Genomic DNA, 26,296 nt, shown 5'->3' with positions numbered 1-26,296 from the left:
ACCCCTCCGGAGCCTGTTTAGAACATGTACAAAAGCTAGGCTCATTCCACCGGCCTGTTCCCCTAAACTGCAAGCTCTATTTGTGGGTGAGTAGCCTGTCCCTTCTTGCTTATCATGAACACCAGAGGATCCTTAGTCTCCCCCAACTGTCCCGAGGCAATCTTACTCAACCCCCAAACTCTGCCCCTAGGACCCTGGAATCAGTAAAGATGTCGCGTGTCCACTGGGAAAGAATTAACCCAATCAGGGGACTGACCTGACAGGAACTATTCCTCACTTCTACCTGATGGAGCTCAGAAGAACCTGGACTCCCGTCTTTCCCTGAGATCTGAGATTCCTGACCCCCAAGTCCTCTCCTTTCCATATCAGGCTTGGTCTCATCCTTCCTAGAAGCCCTGGCTGACTGGTCTCCTCCTCCAACCCTCAGACAGCGGTGGTGGGTTCCTACAGCCTCTTAGCAAAAGGACCTGGGATCCACACTTGTACACATCTCCCATCCCAATTCTCAAACTAGAATCTACCCCAAACACACTGCACACACCTGGAAACAGAGCCCTGGGCCTGATCCATCGGTTCAAACTCCCATGGCCTTGCCCCTTACTGCCTGCTTTGAGGCATGTTCTCACTGGGCTTCCCTGTCACAGCTCCTCCTGTTTCTGATCTGCTGAGCTGGAGTGAGCACACAGCAAAGGAGATGCTGATTTTGACGCTGTGGCCTGACCACTACCCGGCTACAAAGTAGAAAGTGGTGTAGGCGCCTGAAGGAGCATCTGGTTTCCTAGCGATGATCGACCTGTCTGGAGAGTCTGGATAGTAATGGGCCTGGGTCGAGCTCGATCCGAACCGTGTCTTCCCGGGATTCCCTCGGCACCATCAGGACCAAAGTGCTGTGTACCAGGCATCTCTGCCCCTCCAGGAGTGTGGGAACAGGGCAGGCAGAGGCTGCTTTGCCAGCTTGCCCTGATCCCAGGGTGGGTGGAGTGGAGCGAGCTGCCAGGCAGGCGGGCCAGCCCTGGAGCAGTGGGAGGAGCCAGGCTATTGTAGGGCGGGACCTTCCCGGGTCAGTGCGGAAGGGCAGGTGTCAGAAAACAAGTGGGTGGGTTCACCCACCAGGAACGCAGCCCATGCTCTCCCGGCGGCGAAGACAGGTATCCGAGGTCACCTGTTGAGCTTCCAGAGCCCAGGATAACCACCTGGTATCAGGGCCCTTGATGGAATCTCGGGTGAAGGCTGTCCTGGGGCCCTAATGGTAGAGTCAGGCAAAACTTTGAAAGGGGCTTGGCCTGGTCGTAAAATCAGGTTCCCACCCGTGGTAGAGGTTGGCCGGGGGGGGGGGGAAGCCCCGTTGTAAGTGAAGCTGAGCTGCCCTGAAAGGGTGGGACCTGAAGAGCTGAGCTGTCCCCAGCCGAGCTGCAGGCAGGTCCCAGAAAAAGGAAGGTTCTCAGTGGAGCCAAGAAGGCCCCTGCATAATGACTTGCATCCACTCCATACCCGCCAAAAGCAACAGCCAGAAACCACACCTGCCTGCATTTCCCTCTAGAAATAAGGCATGGGGTCTTCCTGTGGAGGACACCTGGGGGCTCAGCCAGATGCCCCTTTCAGGTGGGAGTGCCCCATGAAGTAGGGGATGCCCCTGTCTCCTCCTCTATGGAGGCTATGCCCTAGACCAGGAGCTGGCAGATGGGGAGGGTACCTGACCAATGCTTGAAGGTCGACGTAGCTGGGGAGCCCTAGGGAGCTCTACAGTCCAACGCTCTCTTCTCCCTCTCCTGCAGGCACAGGCCACCCCTTCCAACCTGGTGAGTCAGCACCCAGCCAGAATCAACAGGACTTTTGCCCCTTGCCTGCTGCAAGGTTTACCCTGCTCTGGCTCAGGTCCCTGCAGGGCTCCAGAAACTGCCTGCCCGTGATGTCCGGCCAGCCCCCTGGCAGAATGGGTGCTCTGGGACGGCAAGGGACCATCATGCTCACCTATGTGCTGGCTGCCATGGAGCTAACTTGTCTCTTCATGCAGTTCTCCATCATACCAGTGAGTAACACCCACACCCCACACCAGAGGCCCCGCACTGCCTTCCTGGTGGGCAATGGCCAGGAGCAAAGTGGGGCTTGATGCTGTTAGACCCCTCCCGCTGGATAAGTTAAGGATCCTAGGAACTGGACCCATTGACACCCCCCCCCAAACCTGTGAGCTTCCCTCTCTGCCCTTCTTGAGGCAGTACCCTCCTCCTGTAAGGACCCTCATTTGCTGCCCTCTGCCCTTGCTCCTCCCCCGGGTGCCTGTGCCGGACACCTACTCAGCTCCTGTCCCAAAGGGCTGTATGAAGTCCTAGTCTTTTCGGACCTTTGTGACCTTTTCATCCCTTTGTCCTGCTAGGCGTCCCCTCTGTTTCCTTGTGTCCACACTTCAACCCTATTCCATGTTACCCGTGTCACTGGTTTCTCTCCTACACACCAAAATATGAGGACAGGGACTTGATCCCACGGCCTGGCTGAATCTACCTGAATCAGGGTGGAGTGGGGCAGAATAGTCACTACTGGCTACAGGGTGCCTACCTACAACCTTTGCTTCATTCCTACTTTTCACTGTTTAGTCACTCAACAAATCTGGATGGAGCTGGCCCACGGGGCTTCCAAGGTGTATGGGCAGCAGCATCTGGGAGAACTCAGGGGTCAACTATCCATCTCCTTTTTCTGTCCATCCTGGGGGCGTGGTTCATGACATTGGCCACAGACCACCTTTCACTGCTCCCTTGGAGAGTCTCAAGGCCAGGCTGGCTGGAGCATTGGGTTGAGGTGGGCTCTGTGCTAGGCTTGGGCCCCACTCAGTATATAGTCAGCAGGCCAGGCTAGGCAGAGGTGAGATGCCCAGGCACACAGGAATTTTGATTGAAGCCAGAACCCTCCTCACATTATATCCAAAAGTCCAAGGTTCAGGAACACAAAGAGCAGAGTCAGATATGACCAAGATGTGAAGTCTGAGTCTTGGCTGCCCTGGCCCTGCCTGCAGTTGGGGATCTGGGTTAGAGGCAGCCCTGGCCTTTGTGGCCATTCTGGGAGTGGCAGACACTTCCAGCTCAGGACCCCACCCTCCATCAACCCTTCTAAGTTGAGCTCTGCTCGCTCGCACCAGGACCCCACCCCAAGCCTCCTTCCTGAAATGTGGGAGCCTGGACAGGAGCCTTCCCTTCCTCCTCATAAAAGGAGGGTGGGCGCGGGGAGGAGACTATATTTCAGCCTCAGAACAGCCTGCAGAGATCTCCAGTGCTCCCAGACAGAGGCTCTGGTTGGCCAGCCTACCCCCACTAAGTCCTGTGAACAGACACTGGACTGTGACACAGCAGAGTACAAAGGACCAGAGAGCTCCCCCCCCCCACATCCCCTGAGCTGGCGGCTGACAGTGTTTCAGTGGTGATGGTCTAATAATTACACCGTGCAGTGAAGGAAGAAGAAGTGGTCGGGAGTCAGAAAGGGTGAGGCCACCGAGAGTCGAAGGGCACATGGCAGATTTGGGGTCAGGAAACTTTGGCTGAGAAGGCAACATAAGAGCAAAGGGGTGAAGGCAGCCAGAGAAGCATTGCCAGTGCAAAGGCCCTGGGGTGGTGCTGAGCCTGCCGCTAGAGGAGGCGTTGAGGTCCCAGGACCACACCCATCAGGTGCTGAAGAGATTCCAGGATGGTTGGGGAGAACTGTGGAGCAGTGAGAGGGGGCGGATCTATGGCCCGTGGATTGGCTGCGGTGAGAGAAAGGAGTTCAGGGGTGACGCTGGGACTTTGGACCCGATCCTGGGAGGAGGACAGAGAATGCTGCCTGCAGGGAAGAAGCAATATTAGGGGGCTCAGCACTGGGCTTGATTCCCAGCACCCTCGTGGAGGCTCACAACCACCTGTAACTGTCGTCCCAGGGGATCTGCTGCTCTCTGCAGGCTCGACGCATGCATAGTGCACAGACTATATGCAGGCAAAGCAGCCACACACATAAATAAAATGAAAAAAAAATCAAATCAAAGAAACAACAGTCAAGGACCCAGCGGGTATCGAGGAGGACAAGTGCCCAGTTCCTGCCATGCTGTGCTGGAGATGATTTCAGACACGGTACGGAGTAGAGGAGGAACGTGCCGGCAGGGGCACAGAGGTGTGGGGCTCTACATGGTAGAGATGGCCACAGCAGGCTCTCCACGTGTGAAAGGAGGCTGGTAGAGACTACTGATGAGGTAGGAGACCCAGCACAGTCGCGAGCACAGGGTCACAGAGGAGGAAGCAAGCCGATGGGGCAGACCTGCTGGAGCTTCCCTGAGCGGACTGCTGGAGGGGGTGGGCGGGGGGGGGGGGGGGAGCAACTGCTTCAGGTGAGGCAGGAGACACCTGGAACACCTGGACCAGGACCCAAGGCTCTAGGGACTGGAGGAGAAAGCACTAGGAAGAGTCCTAATAGAGGCCACTGTCGGAATGGAGGCCCCCAGGAAGGCCTCAAGAGAAGAGAGGGGAGTTTATGGAGTGTTATCCTTAGGACAGATGCCTTTAGGGTTGTGGACTCAATTAAGACAGGTGGGCCAGGAAAGCAGGAAGGAGGAGGCAGAGGTCTGGAGGGAAACAGCGGCTCAAGTGGGGTGTAGTTCAGGTGGGGAGGATGAGATCCTGGGGTCCCAGGACTGCTTGGGGACTCTATTGGGATACTGCCACCTCCCTTCTCCTATCAGATAGTCTATCAGATAGAGAGGCCGAGTCCTAAGGAACTCACAGAGCAGACTGTCTTGCTGGACAATGGGCCATATCTCAGAGGTTATTAAGGAGTTTGGGGGCAGTTGCTGGCTGGCCAGGACAATGCTATAAATCTTTGAAGACAAAATATTGAGGATGGATGTCTTTCTGTGGCCCACTTGAAGTGTGTTCTGCAGAGGGGGTGCGCCAGAAGTCTTTGGCTTGGGACACCTACAAGCCAAAGGAGGAGGAAGAGGGTCCCCCAGGGAAGGCCTCCTCTCCCAGGACACTGCCCTCTGCTCCCTCCCACCCTTACCTGTCTGAGGTGGTCTGACTACAGACCCTTCTTATGTTTCAGTATCTGTCTCGGACACTGGGCCTAGATTCTGTCGCCTTTGGCTACCTGCAGACAACCTTTGGTGTGCTTTCGCTGCTGGGTGGGCCTGTGTTTGGCAGGTATTGTGTGTGTGTGTGTGGCGGGGGGGAATGCAGAACCCACAAGACCCATGTCAAACCCTCAGAGTCTGGTCCCTGGCATGCCTGTTTAATGGGCGCAGGAGAGGTCCAACCCCTGGCCGGCTTCCAAGCATCCTTGGCGCCCCCATTAGTGACACCCTGAACTCCAGCTGGGGCCCTACAGTCGATATCCTTGGTGGAAGCCCCTATACCCACACATGCCCTGGGTGGTCCTTCACTAGCCTCCCAGCAGCCCCAAGTGGGGAGGGAGGGGAAGGGCCCTGCCTGCTGGGGACTGACTGGCCCTGCTGCCCCAGGTTCGCAGACCAGTGCGGGGCTCGGGCAGCCCTCTCACTCTCCTTCCTGGCGGCCTCGGCTCTGTACCTGCTCCTGGCGGCCTCCTGTAGCCCAGCCCTGCCTGGTGTCTTCCTGCTCTTCGCCTCGCGCTTACCCGCAGCACTCATGCACACTCTTCCAGGTAGAGACTGGTGGGTAGGCCTAGCTGAAAGGGGGTAGAGGGGGGAGATGAGGGCGTGGCTTCAGGTAGGGGGCAGGTGGCAGATGAGTGGGATGGCAAGAGTGATGGCCTCCAAATGGAGAGACGGTACGTGGTCTGGGACAGGCCAGGTAGAGTGGAGAGGGTTGTAGAGGCATGGCCTGGGTGGAGGGCGCTGTGGAGGGGCTGTGGGGGGGATACAATTTGGGTGGAGGGGCTGCGAGGTGTGGCCTAGTTGGAGGGGCTTGGGGGCGTGGCCTGGACCACTCAGTGGGCTCTCTGCGGTGAGGGATCGGGTCCAGCTTAGCTCCCTTCCACCCGAAGCTGCCCAGATGGTTATCACAGATCTGACGGCGCCCGCAGAACGGCCCGCAGCCCTGGGCCGACTGGGTCTCTGCTTCGGCGTTGGAGTCATCTTCGGCTCTCTGCTTGGCGGGACCCTTAGCACCAAGTATGGGTAAGTGGCCTGGCAAGGACCCAGGTGGGGAGCCGGGGAGGCACTGAGCAGCCTGCTCACCCTCAGACCATCGACCCAGAAGCACCACCTCTCTGAGACTTGGTTTCTCCACCTAAATTTGGGGACCAACCTGCCAGATGGGTGGGGGCCTTGGGGTGGCGTCGCCACCAGGGGGCGCTACGACAACGTCCAAGATCGTAAAAGTACCGCGTTGGGAACACCTGTCCTGTCCAGAAGGAGGGGCTGGGAAAGTACCTCAGGCATTCACGTGTCAACTGGGAGTCCTGACATTCTTTCTTACTGCAGTCAATCCCATTCAAGCTGTTTCTAGAGGTGCCTGTACTCTCGGGAGGGGGTTGTGGCCGGGGTCCCTTCGAAGAAGAGGGAGGAAGGGGTACCCAGGTGTGCTGCCCGTCTGTTGTACCTGACTTCTCATCCCTAAAAGTTAGTTCTGACAGTGCCTTGCAGACTTGAGGAGATCCACTGAGTTAGGCTTCTACCAAGTTCCCAACTCTCTGCCCTGGAGCGCTTCACCTGGTCCTGTCCTGGGGCCTCAGTTTCTTTCCCTCTCAGAAAGACCCCCCAAAACATGGTTCCAGGATGGTAGGCTCTCTTGTCTGTTCCCTGCAGTGGCGACAGACCCAGCTATTTTTAAGCAGGTGAGGGTCTCTTGGGAGAAAAGCCTCACCTTGGACTTAGCATGTTCCCTAGCTCCTTGCCCCAAGCCTCCTGCACCCATCCCAGTGAGATCCTAAGGGTCAGCCTGCAGCTGCTGTCATTGAGACCAAAAGTTCTCCTGAAGTCAGCTGTGGTGCTGGGACAAGTGCCACATCCGGCCAGGTGTGTGCTCCTTCTCAGATGAGCCTGTGTCCTCAAGACCCACACAACTCTCTGTAGGCTGTCTCCTGGACAGAACCTTCCTAGTGCCTAAATCCTTGTGCTTTAGAGGTGTTATCTGAGGGACACTTCAGTCACAACCACGCTCTCTCATCTTGGATAAACAACGCCAGTCCTAGGTTCTCAGGGCTTGACTTCCTCCTCAAGCCAGGCCCTCTCGAGGGCCTGTAGCCTAGGCTCCCCAAATTTCTTCAGATCAACCCAATGACAGTAGAGGCATCTGGGTAATGGCTGAGCTTAGAGTTCCAGGTATGGGCTGACACCATGGGCCCCATTACAGCATTGTGCTAGGATGGTCTGTGGTGGGCTCTCCTGTCTGTCCCCTGCAGTGGAGACAGACCCAGCTTGGCAGGAAGGTCTCCAGGGAAACATGGTGGGGCTCATTGATAAGGCCCTGAATGTCCTCTCAACAGGTGAATGGCAGCCTGAGCTTGTCTGCTCACTAGTGTTAATTGAACATCTAATAAGTTCCTCCAGGGCTCTAGATTCTGGGGAGCAATGGGGAGTAAAACAGTCCAAGTCTCTAGGGTGTGTTAGAAATGGGTCTGGGGTCCTAGGAAAATGACCACCAAGGCAAAAGGTTTCACTTCTGCAGAAGGGGACAGGCATGCCAGTGGGGGGTAGCTAGGTATTTACTCCTGAGGCAAAGGGTCCTTTGCCTCACTCTGAGCGGTCAGAGGTTGGTCTGGTGTTTATGTGCACCTCTGTGTTCTTACAAGATCTGCTGATTTCAAACCGATAAGCAGAATGCAGTTCTGAGCAGAGTTCCCGACCTTGAGCAGCTTTTGATTCTAAGAACTGATGACCCTGGAGGAATTTGAGTTTCGGCCAAGCAGCTTCTTCTTTTTTTTTTTTTTAATCTTTTCCTTCTTTCTTTCTTTCTTTCTTTTTTTTTTTTTTTTTTAACAAAAAACCAGGGTCTCATTATGTAGCGCCCTGGCTGGCCTGGAACTTGCCAGAACTTGCTATGTAGACCAGGCTGACTTCAACCTCACAGAAATCTGTCTGTTTCTGCTTCCCAAGTGCTGGGATTAAAGGCATGCACTGCCACATCCAGCTCTTTTATATTTTTTTAATGAAGTTTTGTCTTATTTAACTGGTTGATAGAAAAGACAGTACATTTCCCACAGATGTTATAAAGCTGGATTGAAGTCGGGCAGTGGTGGTGAATGCCTTTAATCACAGCACTCGGGAGGCAGAGGCAGGTGGATCTCTATGGATCTGAGGCCAGCCTGGTCACAGAGGGAGTTCCAGAGACAGCCAGGGCCACACAGAAAAACCCTGTCTCGAAAAAAAACTAATGATAATAATGATGATGATGATGATGATGATGATGATGATGATGATGATGATGATATGATGATGATATGATGATGATGATGATGTTGGATTGAACTATGTGAGACATGGAAAGAAGAAACTAAGATGGGGATGGATAGGTGATGATCAGGATTTCCGAGCAGGTGAATTTTAAGTAGAGATATCCTCCAATGCAGGATAGGAGGGAGGCAAATAACCAGAATGTTCACAGACCCTGGGGTCCAGGGATGTAAGGAGGCCAAGTGGCTACAGGGGCCAAGGAATGGGAAGAGCCAAGCCACGGAGCTGAGAAGTGGGGGATGAGTACACAACAGGTAGATGAGGCTGGGGGCTCTGCACCATCCAAGTGGGTAAGGACAGTGACCGGACCAGAGATGGCCATTGGGGTCTGGACAGAGAACAGAGTCTTGGCTGTTTCTTCCCCTGGGTGGGAGGGGAATACAAGCTCAAGCCACAACACCAATATGCAGTCCAAAGTCCAAACTGGGCTCTCCCTAGGGGGTCTGAGCAGCATGAAGATCCCCTGGGAACGGTTAAGCTAAAGGACTGTGGAGCAGATGTACAGCTCAGCACCCCTGCCAGCGGAGGATAGTCATTGCTACATCCTCCAGAGTGCCCTGGATGCTCCCGGCCTTTCGAGTTTAGGATGCCGAGGAGCTGTGTGGCTTGCAGAGGGCTGGGACCTGAGCTGCAATAGCAAGGTGACACAGGCCCAGCAAGGGTTTTTCCCTGTGGCCTCTGCTTTGCAGTCCCTGGATGGATCACAGGAAAGAAGGAGAGAACAAAGGGGTCAGCCTAAGCAGACTGTGGCTGTGCAGGGGAGAAGAGGTGGTCTAGCGGAGCCTTCTTCGGGATGCAGGCACCCAGGGAAAGGCAACTTTCAGGGGGACACCCAAGGCCACCCTCCTGCTGCCGGGGACAGGGGTGCATCCTCTTACCTCTACAGGTTTTCTCACCTGTGATGTAGGTCCATGGGTTCCCCGAGCTCCCCAGTGCTGCGGGGTGACCTAACCTCAGGTACTGAGCAACCCAGATGGTGTACAATCACTGCCGTCCACACAGTTTCCACCAGCAGTGTGCCCCAGCCAGCTCCTCCTACAGCCCCTTTGTCCTCACCTGCATTGTCCCAACTGCGGACTCAGAAGACACCACTCACTCCCTTTTCCTTCCCAGCAACCCCCCCCCCAATGACCTTCTCCTCTGCCACACCTTCCAGAATATTCTATCAGCTTCACTACCTCCTCTTATCCCAAGATCTGAGGCCCTTTGTAACCGTGACATTTGTATTATGTATAAAGAGGCCAACCTCAACATCTCATTTACTGAATGGGGGACCTGAGATCCAAATGAAGAGGCAGTCCAGTGCCCAGACCTGGGGACAGTGGGCAGTGAGAATGGGGACTTCTTCAAGTTGTCACACATACGACATCTGAAGGAACCTTCATGCACAAAACTGACCTGTTGTTGTCCAAATCTGTGGGAGGTGCATGGGAAGTTCTTTCTTGATGGCCTGTAGCTGAGGGGTCTGTCTTTGTCCCACCAGATGTGACCAGCCAGATCCATAGCCAGGCAACCCTCCAGGATTCACACAGCTGTGAGTGTGATTGTCCTGCACATGTTTGTGAGGGCCTGGAGGCCTGAGTATTTAAGCCATCTGTAGTCACTTCTCATTCCCAGAGAGCCCCAGGACCCAGGTGTCCTACAGTGAAGGCTTCTACCCCCATAGGCAACCTGAACCCTCTCCCCACCCCTCAATTCCCACCTGCACCTATGAGCCACCCATACTTTACCCTCCCCCTCCTTAATACAAATCAAGACCACATAGGGGTCTCTCTATCCCCTGTCTCTCTGCCCACCCCTGGGAGCTTGTCTCCCTAGAAGGTCCCAACCGTGCCCATCTTTGAAGCCTGGGGCAGCAAGTGGGAGGAGGAAGTGGACTTGGCACTGGAGCCTTGCAGGGGTGGGCACTGGTGTAACTGGTTTGGGCCAGCCTAGTGCTCAGACCCAGGAGGCTGAGCTGCCCAAGGAGGGCCCTGAGCCCAGAGCCACTATGCACACATCAGCAGGTAGGGTTGGTCCTGTAACTTGTCACCCTGAACCCTAACATCTCACAACCTGGGGCTGGACCTTGGGAAGGGTCCTGAGCCATCGGTCCTCAGGACCTGGGTTCAAGTATTAAGAGTCAGCCTCTAGTCTGAGAACAGCCAGGGTCATGGCATGGGACCAGAGAGGAGCCCTGCCTATGGGTGGGCAGCAGCATTTGTGAAGGTAGGTGCCTGTCAATGGAGGCACAGTCCCATAGACAAGATACCCTGGTTATTTGAAAAGATCCAAGGGGTGAGAGTGACCAGAGCCAGGAAGATGGGGGCAAGGTCCGAAAGGACATTTGGGGGTGGTGAGAACACCACCTTCACATTGTCTCAGGGACCACCATTGCTACTGAGCACAAGACCTATGGAGCCCCTAGTGGCCGTATAGTATAGTCCCCGCTGCTGGGATTCTGAACCTTTGGAGGCAGATATGCAGTGAGTGCCCTAAGCAGTTGAGGCCCAGGGAGGGGTGAGGGCTGCCCAAGAGGTCAGGTCTTCATTCTTTTGAAGGTGGAGCCCTCAGGTGTACTGATGGGTATTAGGAGGCCTCTGGGCTTTAAGACAACATGGGACATCCATGTTCAGTCCTGGGAGCTGTGGAAGTGACCCCAGTGATCAAGATCTGGGGTATGAAATGGTGACCGGCAAACTAGGCAGGCTGCCCTGTAAGGCAGCGGTTCTCAGCCTTCCTAAGGCCGTGACCCTTTAATACAGTTCCTAATGTTGTGGTGACCACCAACCATAAGATTATTTTGCTGCTACTTTGTAACTAATTTTACTACTGTTATGAGTCATAATGTAAATATCTGATACACAGAATATCTGATATGTGGCCCCTGTGAAAGGCTCCTTCAGCCCCCAAAGGGGTTGAGAACCACTGCTGTAAAGCTGAGGTGATTACCAGCCTCAACTGTACCACTCTTCAGATCCAAGCTTGCAGGGCTCAGACCAGGATGTCCAGGGAAGACAGAGCTACTGAGGAATCATGCAAACCCAGGAACAAGTGACCCAGGGCCACAGCAAACTGGGACGTCCTTCTCCCATCCCAGTGAGGGCCGGCTCAGCTACGGCCATCCAGCATGTTGTTCGCCCAGCTTGACTTGTAGCCTAGGAGTCTGGACTGTCACCCACAAAGAGCAGGAATTTGAACAGACGCCACCAAGTCTGGTGGGACGTTAAGAACTGAGCTAGGGCGTATCTAGCCACAGACTCTGAGGGTCAGGTTCCCCCGAGATAACAGTGGCCACCTGCAAACCCTCCTGGATACCAAGTGGCCCTTGTGACCCCTGCTCAGAGTCATACCCAGGACTATGCATTGATTGCAAATCTTATCTGGTTCCTGAGGCCTTAGAGAATGGGACTCTCAAAGCCAGGGAGGCGAAGAGGTGGTGGTGTTCCTTACCCCTCAAATCTTCAAAGGCTCCAGGCAAGAAGAAACTGGTCATTTGGTGAGAGTCCTGTGTCACAATGAAGAGGCGGGCAGAGGAGCTTGGAGGGAGCTCCAGGCTAGTAAGCACTAGGTAAAGGGGGTTCAAAACTTGTTCAGGGGTTATAGGAGCACTCCACCTGCAGGACTTTGGTTTTCAGATCCATCTTAGCCATAGGGCTTGCTAGGTCGGCACATACAGGGCAGATGGTGCAGGTGGTTTGTGACTAAGCCCCAGGCTGGGTGTTCAATGGTGCTCTGGAGTCCCCTGCCCCCACCTCTTATGAAAGGGATCATATGCACCCTGTCTTCCAAGTTATGGGAGAGAATATGTAACCAGAGGCTTTAAGCCACATCTGCATGTTAGCTCCTGTCATCAAGCTTTGGAGACATTGGGCAGGGGTCCAGAGTGGTAAGGAAGGCATTGTCACCCTGGAACACAGCAGGCGCCCAGACAGGGTTGGGCAGAGTCTAGGTCAGGCAGAGGGCCACCCTCGGCATTACAAACAGGCCCTGGAAACAAGGAGGAAAGAGCTGTGACTGTTTGCTGAGCTATGGCTGCAGTGCCAGAAGCCTCCTTGAGGCTGGCAGATAGGATGTGGGTAGCCAGGCTCCAGGACGGCCAGAAGCACAGAGGTGAGGAGACAGACAGCTGTAGTCCAGCCCTCATTTGCCACTGGGGAAATGCAGTCAGGTAGCCAGGGAAGATGGGAACAGTGTCTATGGAGGACCCCTCATCTGTGACAGCTATCCATGTGCCCACCTATCCAGTTTCCACTCATCAGTGGATGGGAAGAAGGTGATGGGGAGAGGCAGTGAGAGGCTGAACTGATCTCATTGAAGTCTTGGCTCAACTTATAAAAAAAAAAGTATAAATAAAATGTACCAGGTGTGGTGGCGCATGCCTTTTTGTTGTTGTTGAGGGTTTGGGTTTTTTTTGGTTATTTGTTTTTGAGACAGTCTATGTAGACTTGGCTGTTTTTGAACTCACTATGTAGACCAGGCTGTCCTTGAACTCACAGAGATCTACCTGTCTCTGCCTCTGCACCACTATGCCAGGTTGGTGAATGCCTTTAATCCCAATACTTGGGAAGCAGAAGCAGGCAGATGTCTGTGAGTTCTAGGCTAGCCGGGGCTGCATAGTGAGACTGTGTCTCAAAAGAAAAGAAAAAGCAAGAGAGAGAGAGGGAGAGAGGGAGGGAGGGAGAGAGGGAGGCAGGAAGAAAGAAAGAAAGGAAGGAAGGAAGGAAGGAAGGAAGGAAGGAAGGAAGGAAGAAAGAGAGAGAGAGAGAAAGAAAGAAAGAAAGAAAGAAAGAAAGAAAGAAAGAAAGAAAGAAAGAAAGAAAGAAAGAAAGAAAGAAAGAAAAAGAAAGACAGCTGTAGTCCAGCTCTCATTTGCCACTGGGGAAATGCAGTCAGGTAGCCAGGGAAGATGGGAACAATGTCTATGGAGGACCCCTCATCTGTGACAGCTATCCATGTGCCCACCTATCCGGTTTCCACTCTTCAGTGGATGGGAAGAAGGTGATGGGGAGGTTCAATTCCCAGCACTCACATGGCAGCTCACAACTGTCTGTAACTCTAGTTCCAGGGGATCTGACACCCTCACACAGACACGTAGGCAGGCAAAACACCAGTGCACATGAAATAAAAATGAATGAATCATTTTTTAAAAGAAAGAAAGAAAGAAAAGAAAAAGTAGAAAACGAGGCATAAGGTGGGTGGTGTTTCAAGAACCTGTCCAGCATGGGCTCGCACCTGTGCAAGCCACAGAGGCGGGACCCTGAGGGGGAGCTTGTTGGAGAACTTGCTGGGGTGCGATAACGCGGAGGCCCTGGAGGTATGTCACACTATCTCGCAAGCTTGAAAGCCTTAGGGGTTATCTGCCCTACAATTTTACTTTTTTTTTTAAAGAAAAAAATTTTAAAGATGTAATTTTCGCCAGGCAAGGCAGTGCACGTCTTAAAGTCTTAAAGCAGGTGAAAGGCAGAAGCAGGTGGTCCTCTGGGAGTCTGAGGCCAGCTGGCCTGACGTAGCAAGTATCACACCAGCCAAGGCTACAGAGAGAGACCCTTACTAAAAAGACAAAGATATATTCTTTTTTAGGGTTTTTTTGTTTGTTTGTTTTGTGATTTGTTTGTCAGTTTGTTTGTTTGCTTTTTTTGAGACAGGGTTTCTCTGTGTAGCCCTGGCTGTCCTAAAACTTGCTATGTAGCCCAGGCTAGCCTGGAAGTTAGAGATCCTCCTGCCTCTGCCTCCTGAGTGCTGGGATTAAAGGCGTGCGCCACCACCGCCCGGCAATTATTTATTTTTATTTGTGTATGGGCGCCATGTGTGAGTGTGAGGCCCAAGAAGTCTGAGAAACGTGTCATGTTCCTTGGAGCTGGAGTTTCAGGCAATTGTGATCTACCTGATCTGGGTGCTCAGAATTAAACTTGGGTCTTCGGAAAGTAAGGGCTCTTACTGCTGAGCCATCTCTCCAGGCCCCTAATTTTTTGTGTTGCATCGTGTGTGTGTGTGTGTGTGTGTGTGTGTGTGTGTGTGTGTGTGTGTGTGTGTGTGTGTTAGTAGGAGGGAGCATGAGCCATGGTGTGGTTCTAGAGGTCACAGGACAATGTGCAAGTCAGTTCTCTCCTACTGTGTGGGTTCTAGGGCTTACACTCAGGTCAGCAGGCTTGATGACAGGCACCTTTACTTTCTGAACCACCTCACAGACCCAGAGTTTCACTTCCCATCCCCCAGTACTTGGAAAATTGAACGCAGGGCCTTGTATACACTAGACAAGACTATTAGCACTGAGCCACACATCCCCACCCCCCACCACTGACTTTCCTTCTTGCCTGCTTTCCTCTCAGTGTTTTGTTTGTGGGGAGTTCTGAGTTCGAAGTGAGTGGCAACCCAGTTTTCACAGGCAGCAGCCACTTGTGGGCTCAGGTTCTCCTGGGAGCCTGCAGAGTATCCCAGCCCCAGGACCTGCATTCCCAGGGCAGTACTGGCCTTTGATTTGCTGGTCACCACTCAGAAGACAGACAGGATCCAAGAAGGGACCTAGGGCCCTACCACCTACCCTCACTTGTCACCAGTTTGCTAAAATAGCATCATAGGTGGCCACCTCTACTCCTGGGTGCTTCTGGAGCTTCTAATGAAAAAAAGCAGGTTTTGTCCCCACCTGGCCAGGCCTCACGCAGTGATGTTGGGGCTTCAGAGACCAGAAACCAAAAGAAAGGCCTCTGAGGCCGGCCACTGGAAAGGGTGTCCCTCCCCATGTCACCCATCATTTCCTGCCAGTGCCTTGGGGCCTGAAGAGGTCTCATTCTGGGGTCCAGTATTACGTTCCCTGATATTGGCCAGGGAAGGGGTCCATCGAGGGAACCACAGCAGTCAGAACTAGATGCCCAGTTGCTCTGGAGGAGAGGGAAATAGCAAGAATCATGTGCCAGCCCCACACCGGGGAGAGCTGTTGAGATCTGGTCTCTAGTAGTGGGCTGCTGGTTTCCTTGATACCCCCCGCCTGCAGGTGCATGTCAGAGTTCTAGCAAAGGTACCTGTGTATGCGTATGTGATTGTATCTGTTGTCCCTCTGTATGAGAGAGATACTCTGGTGAGCATGTTTGTGCATGCATGTACATGATGGGGAGGGGCACAGGCAGCTTAAACTGGTTTTGTTTGGCAGCTTGGGGGTTCTCCCAAGACCCTGACTCTCATTCATGTCTGTTCAGGAGCCAGAACAGGGCAAGTGTGGGATGCTGCTGAGGTCTGGGGCACTACCTTAACAGTCCATGTGAACAGCTGGTCACATTTACCTGCCGAACTGTCAATGCCAAGGGCCAGCTTAGGTCCATCTGTTCATAGAGTCCAGATTCTAAGCATATGGTAAAAAGTACCCTGCTGAGACCAGGGCCTGGCTTGGGGGATGGGCAGCATGCTGAGTATGTAGGAGTTCTCGAATCTGAGGAGGGAAGGGTGTACCAGCCTCCAGTCCTTGGCTAGCTCAGAGAAATTCCCTACTCAGAGGAAGTGTTGGGCTTGGCACTGAAGAAGACTATGAGATCTAAAGACCAGTCCCCAGGTGCCTGGTTTTTTTCTAGAGGGACAGGCTGTACTGGAAGTATTGGGTTGTTCCATGACTCATAGCAAGGCACCCAGGGAACAGGGAGTCTCTGGCAGGCAGGAGGGTTCCCTACAAAATCATGCATCAAGGGCCTGAGACACAGAACCCAAACTCCCCAGCTCTGGCAGGTCCTGCCCCCTAGGGAGTGGAAAAGGGTCTTTTGGAGGAAGAAAGGTGATTTCTTAGAGACCACTTAGTACCCAGCCTGCCCTCACTGGAGAGAGGACCCTGCACCTGGTCTTAGGTCTCTAAAGCTGTCCTCAGGGACACCCACAAGTCTGTCAGTCCCTGAGGAACCTGGGAACCAACTGTACCCTGAGCAAGGCCACTCTACCTCAGTGCTGTAACCCTCTAGACTCACACACTGTCCCAGCCTCCACACCACCCCTCACCCCTCCACCCACCCACCCCCACCCCCTACCTCCCAGAGGCTGCAGGACCTGCATGTTGGGGCAACTGTTATCTGATAACATGCTTTAAGGGACTGAGTGTCTGGAACTGTGCACCTTTAGCAGGTGAGGTCTTAATGGGGCCAAAGGACAAGGCGGAGTGGGGGTTGCTTCAGAATGTATCCCTGCAGCAGCACACTGTATAACCCAGGCTGTACCCCCAGGATCCAGTGTCCTGCCATCGTGGCACTTGTGGTCACACTCCTAGGAGCTATCCTCAGCTTTACCTGTGTCCCTGTCACCACCAAGGAGGCCAGTGTCCAGTCAGCCCATCAGGGTAAGCCCCACCTGCCCACAACTGGGCTAATGCGTACCACTTTGCCCCAGAAGCCAGCACCCTGTGCCTCTACTGGGAATAGGAAGACCTTCCAGTCAAGAGGTTTAGGGGGCACATAGAGGAGGTGAAGTCTCCTCTCCACTTCTTGCTGCTGATTCCTTGTAGGTCCAGCTGGACACAGTTACAGGAGTCAGGCAAGGCAAGGCCCTGAGCAGGGAGGCTCTAAAGGCAAGCCTAGAAGAGCCAGGGAATCCTCAGGGGACACAGAGGGTGTGAGGGTGGCTGCTAGTCTCTGAGTGCTGAGTGTCTAGAGCTATGTGAAGTTACTGGTTCGGTGGGTGATCCCACTGAGGTGGAGGCAAATATGGGCCAGGCCAGCTCTTCAAAAGGGTACCTCTGAGCCTCTGCCCAGCAACTGAGATGGAGACTAACCTGGGAGACTCCTGGGGACTGGAGGCTGATACAAGAAGCAGGAGCAGGGCCCCAGGGAACACTTAGGCATAGATGGGAGGCCGGTGGCTGAGAGTGTCCTGGGTGTGAAGGCGTGCCTCTCTGGCTGTTCTTGCCTTCTGGCTGGACTGAAGGCTGAATATCGAGAAATTTTCTAGCAGAGCTAAGTGATGCCAGGTGCATCTTCTCCTGAACACCTTTCCCCTATTCCCCTGGGAGGCAGGGGTCCTGAGTTGGTCAAAGTGTGATGAGTGGCCCAATACCCCCCAGAGGCTGTGGGAGGAGGTTGCCAAGAGAATTGTCAGCTCTAAGCCTGGGGGACAAGGCTGGCAGCCAGAGCCCCACCACCAGTGTTTTTAACTGATGTCCCGGGTGGCCAGATGGAACCAAAGCCAGTGTGTTTGACCTGAAGGCCATCACCCGCCTGCTGCTGCTGCCTAGTGTGTTGCCTGTATTCCTGATCAAAGTGATCTCTGGCTTCCCTTCAGGTGAGTCTCACTGCCCATCTCCACTCATGTCCAGGGTCTGGGGTGGCTGAGAACCCAAGCCCTGGAGATCCAGGTCTAGGTGATGCTTTGTTCTGCCTCTGAGTCCTTATTGTCCAGTTACATCTGTGGGGGCTCCCAGCACACACTGTGGGTGCAGATTCAAGCTGTGTGCGAGCACACAGGGAGGATAAGGGGGTCAGCGTCCTCCCTCCCGTGCTCTGGATCCTCTTATGGGTCGACACCTCAGGGCCCGGCCCACAGCCCACAGATTCTTGCTAACCTTTATGTCTCACCACCCAGACCGGGCTTCCAGAAGTACCATATAGGCCTGAGAGGTGGCCAGACTCTGGAGCCTCTTGCTCTAGCCATCTGGTGAAGGAGCACAGGACTCTTTACCCAGTGTGCCCTGCTTTGAACATACCATAGTGACCCTGTCATTCAGAGACCGCCACAGTCTGAAGGTTTTGTTTTTGATGCTGGGAATAGAACCCAGAGCCTCACAAAAGCCAGGCAGGGGTCCTACCACTGATCCCACTCTGGGCTCAGAGGTATTAAAACCCTAAAGGTTCAACTCTTTCCTGACCCAGAAGCTCTGTGGCTGTACAACACCAAACTGAAGCCCTTGGCAGGGATGCTAGGGGACACAAGGAAGCTGTCCCACCTGCCAGCTGGGACCAGGCCCACCCATCTAGGCTGAATGTTTCAGCTACAGTGACTGGGACCTGAAACCACCCCCGCACAACACACACACACACACACACACACACACACACACACACACACACACACACGTGGCAGGGGCCTCTGAGGATTCCCATGACACCCTGGGTTCCCATCCTGGCACCTTGTAGCTCACAGGGACTACTTAACAGCAGTCCCCCAGGAAGTCAACTTCTACAGAATCCCAGATAGTGTTAAATGCCCTCTCTGGCCAAGTAAGTCCCCTGCCTAGGACACAGGAGGGAGGTGTGTGCTGTAGTGGGACCTGACACCATGGCTGACCTGCTCCTCTACCTAGGACTCTTCATGGTGATGTTCTCCATCATCTCCATGGACTTCTTCCAGCTAGAGGCTGCACAGGCTGGCTACCTCATGTCCTTCTTCGGAGTCCTCCAGATGGTAAGTGAGGCATGTGCAGAGAATGCTGTAGGGCCGAGAGGACTCGGTTTCCCAGCATTAGTCTCTGGGAGACCTGCCTCCAGGATGACTGAGTGGCCATCCTGGCTCCCTCCTCTCCCACCTGGGGGTCCTCTCTTAGGGAATGTCTGGGGAGGCCTGCGCACGCTCACATACACACACACACACACACACACACACACACACACACACACACAGAGAGAGAGAGAGAGAGAGAGAGAGAGAGAGAGAGAGAGAGAGAGAGAGAACACTCAGCAGGGTCAACCAGGTACATGACTCAGTGCTGGGCAGCACACAGGTCTGGGAGGGACGGAAGACACCAGAGATGGTCATGCTGTGGTGGAGCTCTGACTGGAGTCAGGGTCTGTTGTCCCTAACTGTGTAATGTAGCAAATTTTCAGACTCCATCTCCTTTCTTAGTTGAGTGATGCTACCCATGATGCATGTCTGGTGGGGTGGCTAGGGTTGTCATGAGAAAGATCCTAGGCACTCCAGGACCTCTTTAAGAGCAAGGCATAGTCATCTAGTATGCTGCCCTTTTGTGTTTTGTTTTGTTTTGTTTTTTGAGACAGGTTTTCTCTGTGTAGCTTTGTGCCTTTCCTGGATCTCGCTCTGTAGACCAGGCTGGCCTCGAACTCACAAAGATCCACCTGCCTCTGCCTCCCAAGTGCTGGGATTAAAGGCATGCGCCACCACCGCCCAGCATATGCTGCCCTTATAGGGAGTCAGGGGTACCCTTGGGGGTCAGGGGTGCCCTCAGGCATGTTTGAGGTACAAGTGGAGCATCCTCTCAGCTAGCCCCTCAGGGTCTGTGGGTACAAGCCCAAGGCCAGCATTGTCAAAGCCAGCTCCCCACTCCCTGGTTCCTACTGGCATTTGACCAGACCCTGGGTGGCAGACGGGTGGTGACATGCTACCGTGGCCCAGGATGACTGCTTGTTGGTCGGGGCACAGGAGTGGCTAGTCTGAGACTAGCAGTGGAGGGGTCCAGATCATTCTGGAAGCTTGGTGGCATTGCTGGCACCTCTGAACCATCTGCTCCCTGAGCTTCCAGGCTCAAAGTTGGCCTACTCCCTGGTCAGCCCCACTCCCAAGGACAAGGAAAGCTTCTAATCTGACCAGTAAGAAAGGACACCCTGGTGGGAATAAAAGAAAGAAACAAAACCATCAATACTGCCCCATGGGTAAGCAGAGCTCAGTTAGTAGAGTGTTTGCCTAACACACACACAAAGCCTGGGGTCCATCCCCAGAACCACATAAAGCAGGCCTGGTGGTGCTTGCCTGTAATCCCAACACTTAGGAGGTGGAGGTAGGAAGACCAGACGTTCAAGGTCATCCTTGACTACATAGTGATTTTTAGTCTAGACTGATACCCTTTCTCAAAAAATGAATGAATGAATGAATGAATAATGAATGAATGAGCTGCTTGCCATTTGCTTGCTGCCAGGCCACACCAGCCTGTACTCAGCTGAAGTCCAGGCCCTTGGAGACAGATGCTTCTGGGGTCTATAGTTATAGTCACCTGGAGCTGTGGTGTGGCAGGCAAGTTAGAGTAGTAATTTGGGATTACTGCAGAGGCTTAGAAAGAGGGATCTGGCATAGGGACCTAGCACAGGGGAGAGCGGGAAAAGGAGGACAAGAGAACAGGTGTGATAGAGCTCTGGGCCACAAGACCAGCCAGGAGTGGGTAGACTTGTGCCCTTGGACAGAGGGTAAGGCTGAGAGCCTGGCATGTCTCAACCACATCAGGGTGGGAGTGATCACCCAAAGTCCCCAAGAAGAAGAAAGTTCCCATGCAAGCCATGTCCTGCCACTCTTATGGTCCTGCAGGTTCCCAGGGGATGGGGGCACTGGGACACTGGGGAGCAGTACACAGGGAGTCCTGAAGTATGGGATCAGGGTCATGGCTCCATCAGGCTTGTAGATCATCTCTATCTGTCTATCTATCTATCTATCTGTCTATCTATCTATCTATCTATCTCTATCTATCTATCTATATCTATCTATCTATCTATCTATATCTATCTATCTATCTATCTATATCTATCTATCTATCTATCTATCTTGTTTTGTTGTTGTTGTCGTTTGGGTTTTTTTTGTTTGTTTATTTGTTTGTTTTGAGACAGAGTTTCTCTGTGGGTAGCCCTGGCTATCCTAGAACTCACTCTGTAGACCAGGCTGGCCTTGAACTCAGAGCTCAGCCTACCTCTGCCTCCCAAGTGCTGGGATTAAAGGCATGAGGCACTACCATCCGGCTAGCAGACCATGTCTCATAAGGACCCCTCAAGAAAGACTCCTGTGGTAGCCCTGATACCTGACCTGAGCTGTTCTAGAATGCTAGCCATTCAGCCGGCACTGAGGTAGGGCCGCATAGAGCTCCTAGGGTAGCAAGAAAGATTCTGAGTAAGAGGGAGAGACACTATAAAACGAGCATGGTAGCAGAAGGAAATAGCAAGGAACGAGGAGGGGCTGGGATTGGACAAAGACCAGGCATTGGTGACATTTACAGGGAAGGGTGGCCTGCTGGTTTCTGGGGAGTGATAAGGAGTCTGAGTAAAAGGAGGGAGATTTAGGCTTTAGCTGCTAGTTAGAGGAGGGGCAGCAGCAGGGACGGCCTTAGTTAGGTGACTGTGTGAGAAGGCAGAGGGAAAGTGGTCTTCTTGGCTGGTTGACTAACCTCACTGTTTTGTCAGATAACGGTGAGGCCTGCACGGCGTCTAGAAGCTTATTTTCAACTTAATGGGGAAGTTGAGGCCGGGGCAGGTAGTCAGGATGGAGGTCCAAGTGGCTGAGGCCAGCATTAAATGCTTCCATAAAACCATCTAGAGAGGGTTTGTTTTTCTAAGACACTGATGGTCCTGTAGGAAGCAACAGGGTTCTGCCGGGCCTGGTGGGGGTTGTGGCTGAACCGGTTTGGTTGCAAGCCTGGATCCAACCCCCAGGAACCCTGACAACCACCGGCTCCAGCAGTCTGACAGCTCTGGTTCTGCTCAGTCCTGGCCTTTGGTCTCACACATTTCCTTCCTAGTAGAGACGGGCACTTCCTATCTGATGATGAGATAAGGAGCCTCACCCTAGGCTGCCTGGCCTGCTGAGTCATGTCTCTGGTGTCCCTGGGTATCCCTGGCATGGATTCTCTTTCCCTTCTTCATGAGAGGAGCCATTGCCCTGTGACCTTGTGGCTTTCTAGGAACCACGTGACTCAGGTGTCTGCTCTGGTTGCAATCCCTGCTGGAGGTGGAGGTACTCTCAAGGAATGCAAATGGTTGAGAGGACCCTAGCCACCAGTCCAGAGGTCCCCTTGCCTTGAAGGTATTTCCGGAATTGTCAGGGTCAGAGCTTAGGTCCTGGAGCCCTAACAATCTTGAGTTCAGCCACTTCTCAATAGGTCAGCTAAAGAGACAGGGAGCGGTGAAAAGCAAACAGAGGCGTCATTCAGTGCAGCCACATCAGGAAGATGGACAAAGCGGTCCAGAGACTCCCCAAGTCTGTCCTCAGGGTCCAGATATGAGGTTCAGGCTTAAACAGGGGGCAGGAGGTGTGCATTCCTAAGCAGTCCTGGTCAAGGTGTGGTCCTGCCCGTCACTGACCCATCACTGTCAGCTCCAGTCTCTCCTGCAAGGTGGTCTGACAAGTTCTCAGAACTCTGGGAGATCTCTGGGAGACAAGCTCCCCCTCTGTCTGGCACCAGGCTTCAGACTTTCCCTTCCCCATTGTGAGACTCCTAGGAAAATTCCAATGCCTTAGGGTCTATTGTTTCAAAATTCTGATGGCCAGAGAGAGGCTCACAAGTGTCTTTTTAGAATACCTTCTCTCCTGACAGAACCCTTTCAAAAGGGCAGAAGCTCAGGCCGTGGTCTAGACCAATAGTTCTCAACCTTCCTAATGCTGAAATCCTTTAATACAGTTCCTTAACAAAAAAAAACCTGGGCAGTAGTGGCCTACACCTTTAAGCCCACCACAGACCCGCCTGGTCTACAGAGCAAATCCCAGGACAGGACAGTCAGGGTTACACAGAGAAACCCTGTCTCAAAAAACTAAAAAAAAAAAAAAAAAAAAAAAAATACAGTTCCTCATGTTGTAGTGACCCCCAACCAACCATAAATTATTTTTGTTGCTACTTCATAACTGTAATTTTGTTACTGTTATGAATTATAATGTAAATATCTGCGTTTTCCAATAGTCTTAGGCAACCCCTTCCTGTGAAGGTCATTTGACCCCCCAAAGGGTTGAGACCCACATGTTGAGAACTGCTGGTTTAGACTGTCTTCTCCTCCCGCTTGACATCCTTCCTAGGTGATCCAAGGCCTGGTCATTGGGAGACTGAGCACCCGTTTCCCAGAGGAAGCCCTGCTGCGATCCAGTGTGCTGGTCTTTGCTGCTGTGGGACTGGGCATGGTGAGAGCACACACACACACACACACACACACACACACACACACACACACACAGAGCTGCCCTGTGAAGCAGGTCTCAGGCCATCCTCCATTCGTCCATGTCTTGGGTGTGCCTAAGTCCCTGGCCCGCCTCAGGCCACTTTGCACTCTCTCTTCTCCCCAAGCGAGGCATCTTCTGTGGTGGAGCACTATGCGTGGGACCTCGGGGTGGGCTGCCATCTGGCTTTGCAACTTCCCTGCTCAGCATGGCCCTGCCCATTGCTCTGCCAGGTGCTGATGTCCAATGTTCTCCACTTCTGCTTTCTGCTGCCCGGCCTGGTATTCAGTCTCTGCACCCTCAACGTGGTCACCGACAGCATGCTGACCAAGGCCGTGTCCGCTTCAGACACAGGTGAGCTATACATAGGGGTCCCAAGAGTCAGGGTTCCTCCCAGTGGCCTGGACCAGAATAGGTGGGGGTGACAAGAAAGAAGAGCCCGGGTAAAGATCCTGTCCTTTCCTAGCCCTGCTGACAAGTACAGAGTCAGGCAAGGGCACAGGTGGAGGGCTTCCGGGAAGAGGCATTTGGCTTGGCTCTGATCCATGTCAAAATTTTACTAAAAAGGGGAGAGACCAGAGATTTGTCTAGGCAGAGGCCAGAGGAGCAAAGAAGTGGACCTTGAAGGGTTTACAGGACCACTTGGGGAAACAGCTGGCGGCTGAAGAGGTAATGAGGCCAGAGAGGGAGAAGAGCATGGGGGAATTCCTAGTCCTCGACACCAAAGTGCTCAGAGCTTCCTGAATGGAGGGTTTGAATGCACAGAACAAGGGAAATCTTCCGGGCCTGGCCTCCAAGGCTGTCTAGGGTGGCCACTCCATGCTGCCAAGAGAATAGTTCCAAAGGGCTGGGCCAGGAACTCTCTCTGAAAGGAGCGAAGGAGGTGTTAAGGCCAGGCAAGTGGAGGGTGGGGCTGGCCAGGAGGAGCAGGCCAAGGCACCCAGGCCACGCCTGTCACGCCTGTGGTACCACCCCTTAGCTTGGAAAGAGCAGAACCTGGTTTGCCTGGGAAACAGGAGCCTGCAGAGGAGGCGGTAATTGCCTGATGTCAGTTAGTGTCTGCAGGCCTGTGGGCAGTGAGAGAGGCTGCATCTGAGTTTCCCCAGAGCGGGCCCTGAGTGTGGGTGGGGCCTTGCAGGCCCTTGTCTTGGCCCAGTTAAAAGGCCGGTCTCAGAAGACCCTGACCAGTGAGTAGCAAAGCTCGGTGGGTCGGTCGGTCGGTCACCTTCTGGAGCAGAATGGGGGCAGAGGGTGACTCCCACCTGGGGATGGCAGGTGGGATGGGTACTGCGTTAGTGGGTGCTGTTCTCCACTGACAGTCACTTTAACAAGGTCCTGTACAGGCCTGTCCACACTGAGACAGCTGACCAGAGACGTGGAGATATGAGCTCACGCACTCAGGCGAGGACACTGGCAGCTCTCCTAGTGTCGTAGTGTCCTCCATTGGACACTGAGATCCACTGAAGCTAGAGGAGGGTGGTGGGGGGACAACCAGAGGAAGGGCCATAGGAGAGGCACTAGGGACACCATGCCCAACCAGAATGCCAGCCCTAGAACCCTACGGTGCCTCAGGGGACCAGACCCTCCCTAGCCGAATCCACACTGGCCATCTCAGTCACCATTAGGAGAGAGTGTGAAAGCCAGCACCCCGGATGTCCTGGGTGGAGCCCGGTCTATGCAAATTACATCTACACTGACAGGTCTGGGAGGGTGTGGCCTATTTCTGACCTGTGACCCCTTTCCCAGACTCCTTCCTTGCTTGGGAAATTTGTGGAGCACACAGGGAAGCTGACCCTGTGAGTGGAGGGTGTTGTGCTTAATTGGGAGGCAGGGGTTGCTGGAGGTGAGGGGCGTATGTGAGGAAGATGGACAGGTACTCTGAAAACTGTCTCGAGCCATCCATGAGCAATGGGCAGATGACTGGGCTATGGCCAGAAGGTAGGCAGCCTATCCAGAGACCTGCCCGGGGTCTGACTGCTATTCCCCCTTTCTCCCAGGGACCATGCTGGGACTCTGTGCATCTGTGCATCCACTGACCCGAACTCTAGGACCCACCCTGGGTGGCCTGCTTTACCGAAGCTATGGTGTCTCCATCTTTGGCCATGTGCAGTTCATGGTGAATTTGCTTGTCCTGTTGGTCCTCTGGAGGAAGCCGTTGTCCCAGAAAAGAGACAAAGCCCAATGACCACAGAGCCCAGGGACCTGGCCCAGTCAGGCAATAAACTTCTGAACCTCTTCCTCCTGAGTTCTTTGGGCTTCGCCTAGATCTGTGGGTAGAAAGCCTAGGAGTCAAGAATGGAGCCAAGCCAGAGGGCTTTCTGGGGGAGGAACTACAGCTGGACCCAAGGCTCTAAGGGAGCACAAACTTGCCTGAGTCAGTTCCAGGTCATTAATCCAGCCCTTGAGTCCACTAACACAACCACTGAGGAATCCTCCAGACAGCTCTAGCAAAGTTCGGACACAGGGTGCTCCCCCTTCCCTGGCTCACAGTGTCACCCTCCTGGGATCTGAAGCAGGTTGGTTTAAAAGACAGGAGCCAGTTAAAGGCGCATGCCTTTAACCCAGAATCCAGGAGGCAGAGGTAGACAGATCTCTGAGTTCAAGGTCAGCCTGGTAGCTAGTTCCAGGTCAGCTAGGGCTATATGGTGAGACCTTGTCTCTAAAAAGAGGAGGAGGAAGCGGGGGAACTAGGCTTGGGAGGGGAAAACTGGGGCCACGCACCTAACCCCAGCCTCCTCAGCCTTAGAGCTACACCAAGGACACTGGCCTGTCCCATCTCCCCATAGACCTCACCAGTGGCTGGAACTAGGTTCTCCTCCTGAGACTAAGCAGCCAACTCCTGTGGACTTCTTTGAAAGAAGCTGCTGAAACTTGGAATCTGGGCTGAGGCGATGGCTCAGCACGTAGGAGCTCTTGCCCTTGCAGAGGATCCAGTTCAATTCATAGCCTCCACATGAAGGCAGACAGCCATCTATTATTCTAGTTCCAAGGGATCTGCTGCTCTTTTCCGAGTTCCATGAGCTCCAGGCACACATGTGGTACACATACATACATGCAGCGGTAAAACAAAAAACCTTAGCTGGCCATGGTGATACAGGCCTTTAATACCAG

The 26,296-nt window shown here is 53.6% G+C and overlaps 1 protein-coding gene across 1 annotated transcript; it reads left to right on the top strand.

Annotated features, from left to right (window-relative positions):
• Positions 1–7: 7 nt before the first annotated feature.
• Positions 8–25,420, top strand: Slc22a18 (solute carrier family 22 member 18). The gene is made up of 11 exons (XM_052713872.1): positions 8–86; positions 1,776–2,029; positions 5,056–5,153; positions 5,471–5,631; positions 5,974–6,106; positions 16,564–16,676; positions 17,507–17,614; positions 18,633–18,733; positions 23,048–23,149; positions 23,419–23,539; positions 25,183–25,420. The coding sequence occupies exons 2-11, from the start codon at positions 1,910–1,912 to the stop codon at positions 25,368–25,370; spliced, it is 1,245 nt and encodes a 414-aa protein (XP_052569832.1). The 5' UTR covers positions 8–86; positions 1,776–1,909; the 3' UTR covers positions 25,371–25,420.
• Positions 25,421–26,296: the final 876 nt, after the last annotated feature.

This window comes from Peromyscus californicus, unplaced genomic scaffold (genome assembly GCF_007827085.1).
Source record: "Peromyscus californicus insignis strain IS unplaced genomic scaffold, ASM782708v3 Scaffold_4__1_contigs__length_199733344, whole genome shotgun sequence".
Taxonomy (NCBI): Eukaryota; Metazoa; Chordata; class Mammalia; order Rodentia; family Cricetidae; genus Peromyscus; species Peromyscus californicus.
Note: the sequence above shows the minus strand (reverse complement) of the source record. Positions and strands in the feature narration are given on the sequence as shown.

Excerpts from the sequence above, each read along its gene's own strand:
- Slc22a18 (XM_052713872.1), top strand. The coding sequence starts at position 1,910 with ATGTCCGGCCAGCCCCCTGGCAGAATGGGTGCTCTGGGACGGCAAGGG. Across the intron at positions 5,154-5,470 it reads GGTGGGCCTGTGTTTGGCAG|GTTCGCAGACCAGTGCGGGG; the intron begins GTATTGTGTGTG and ends CTGCTGCCCCAG. Across the intron at positions 23,540-25,182 it reads CGTGTCCGCTTCAGACACAG|GGACCATGCTGGGACTCTGT; the intron begins GTGAGCTATACA and ends CCTTTCTCCCAG.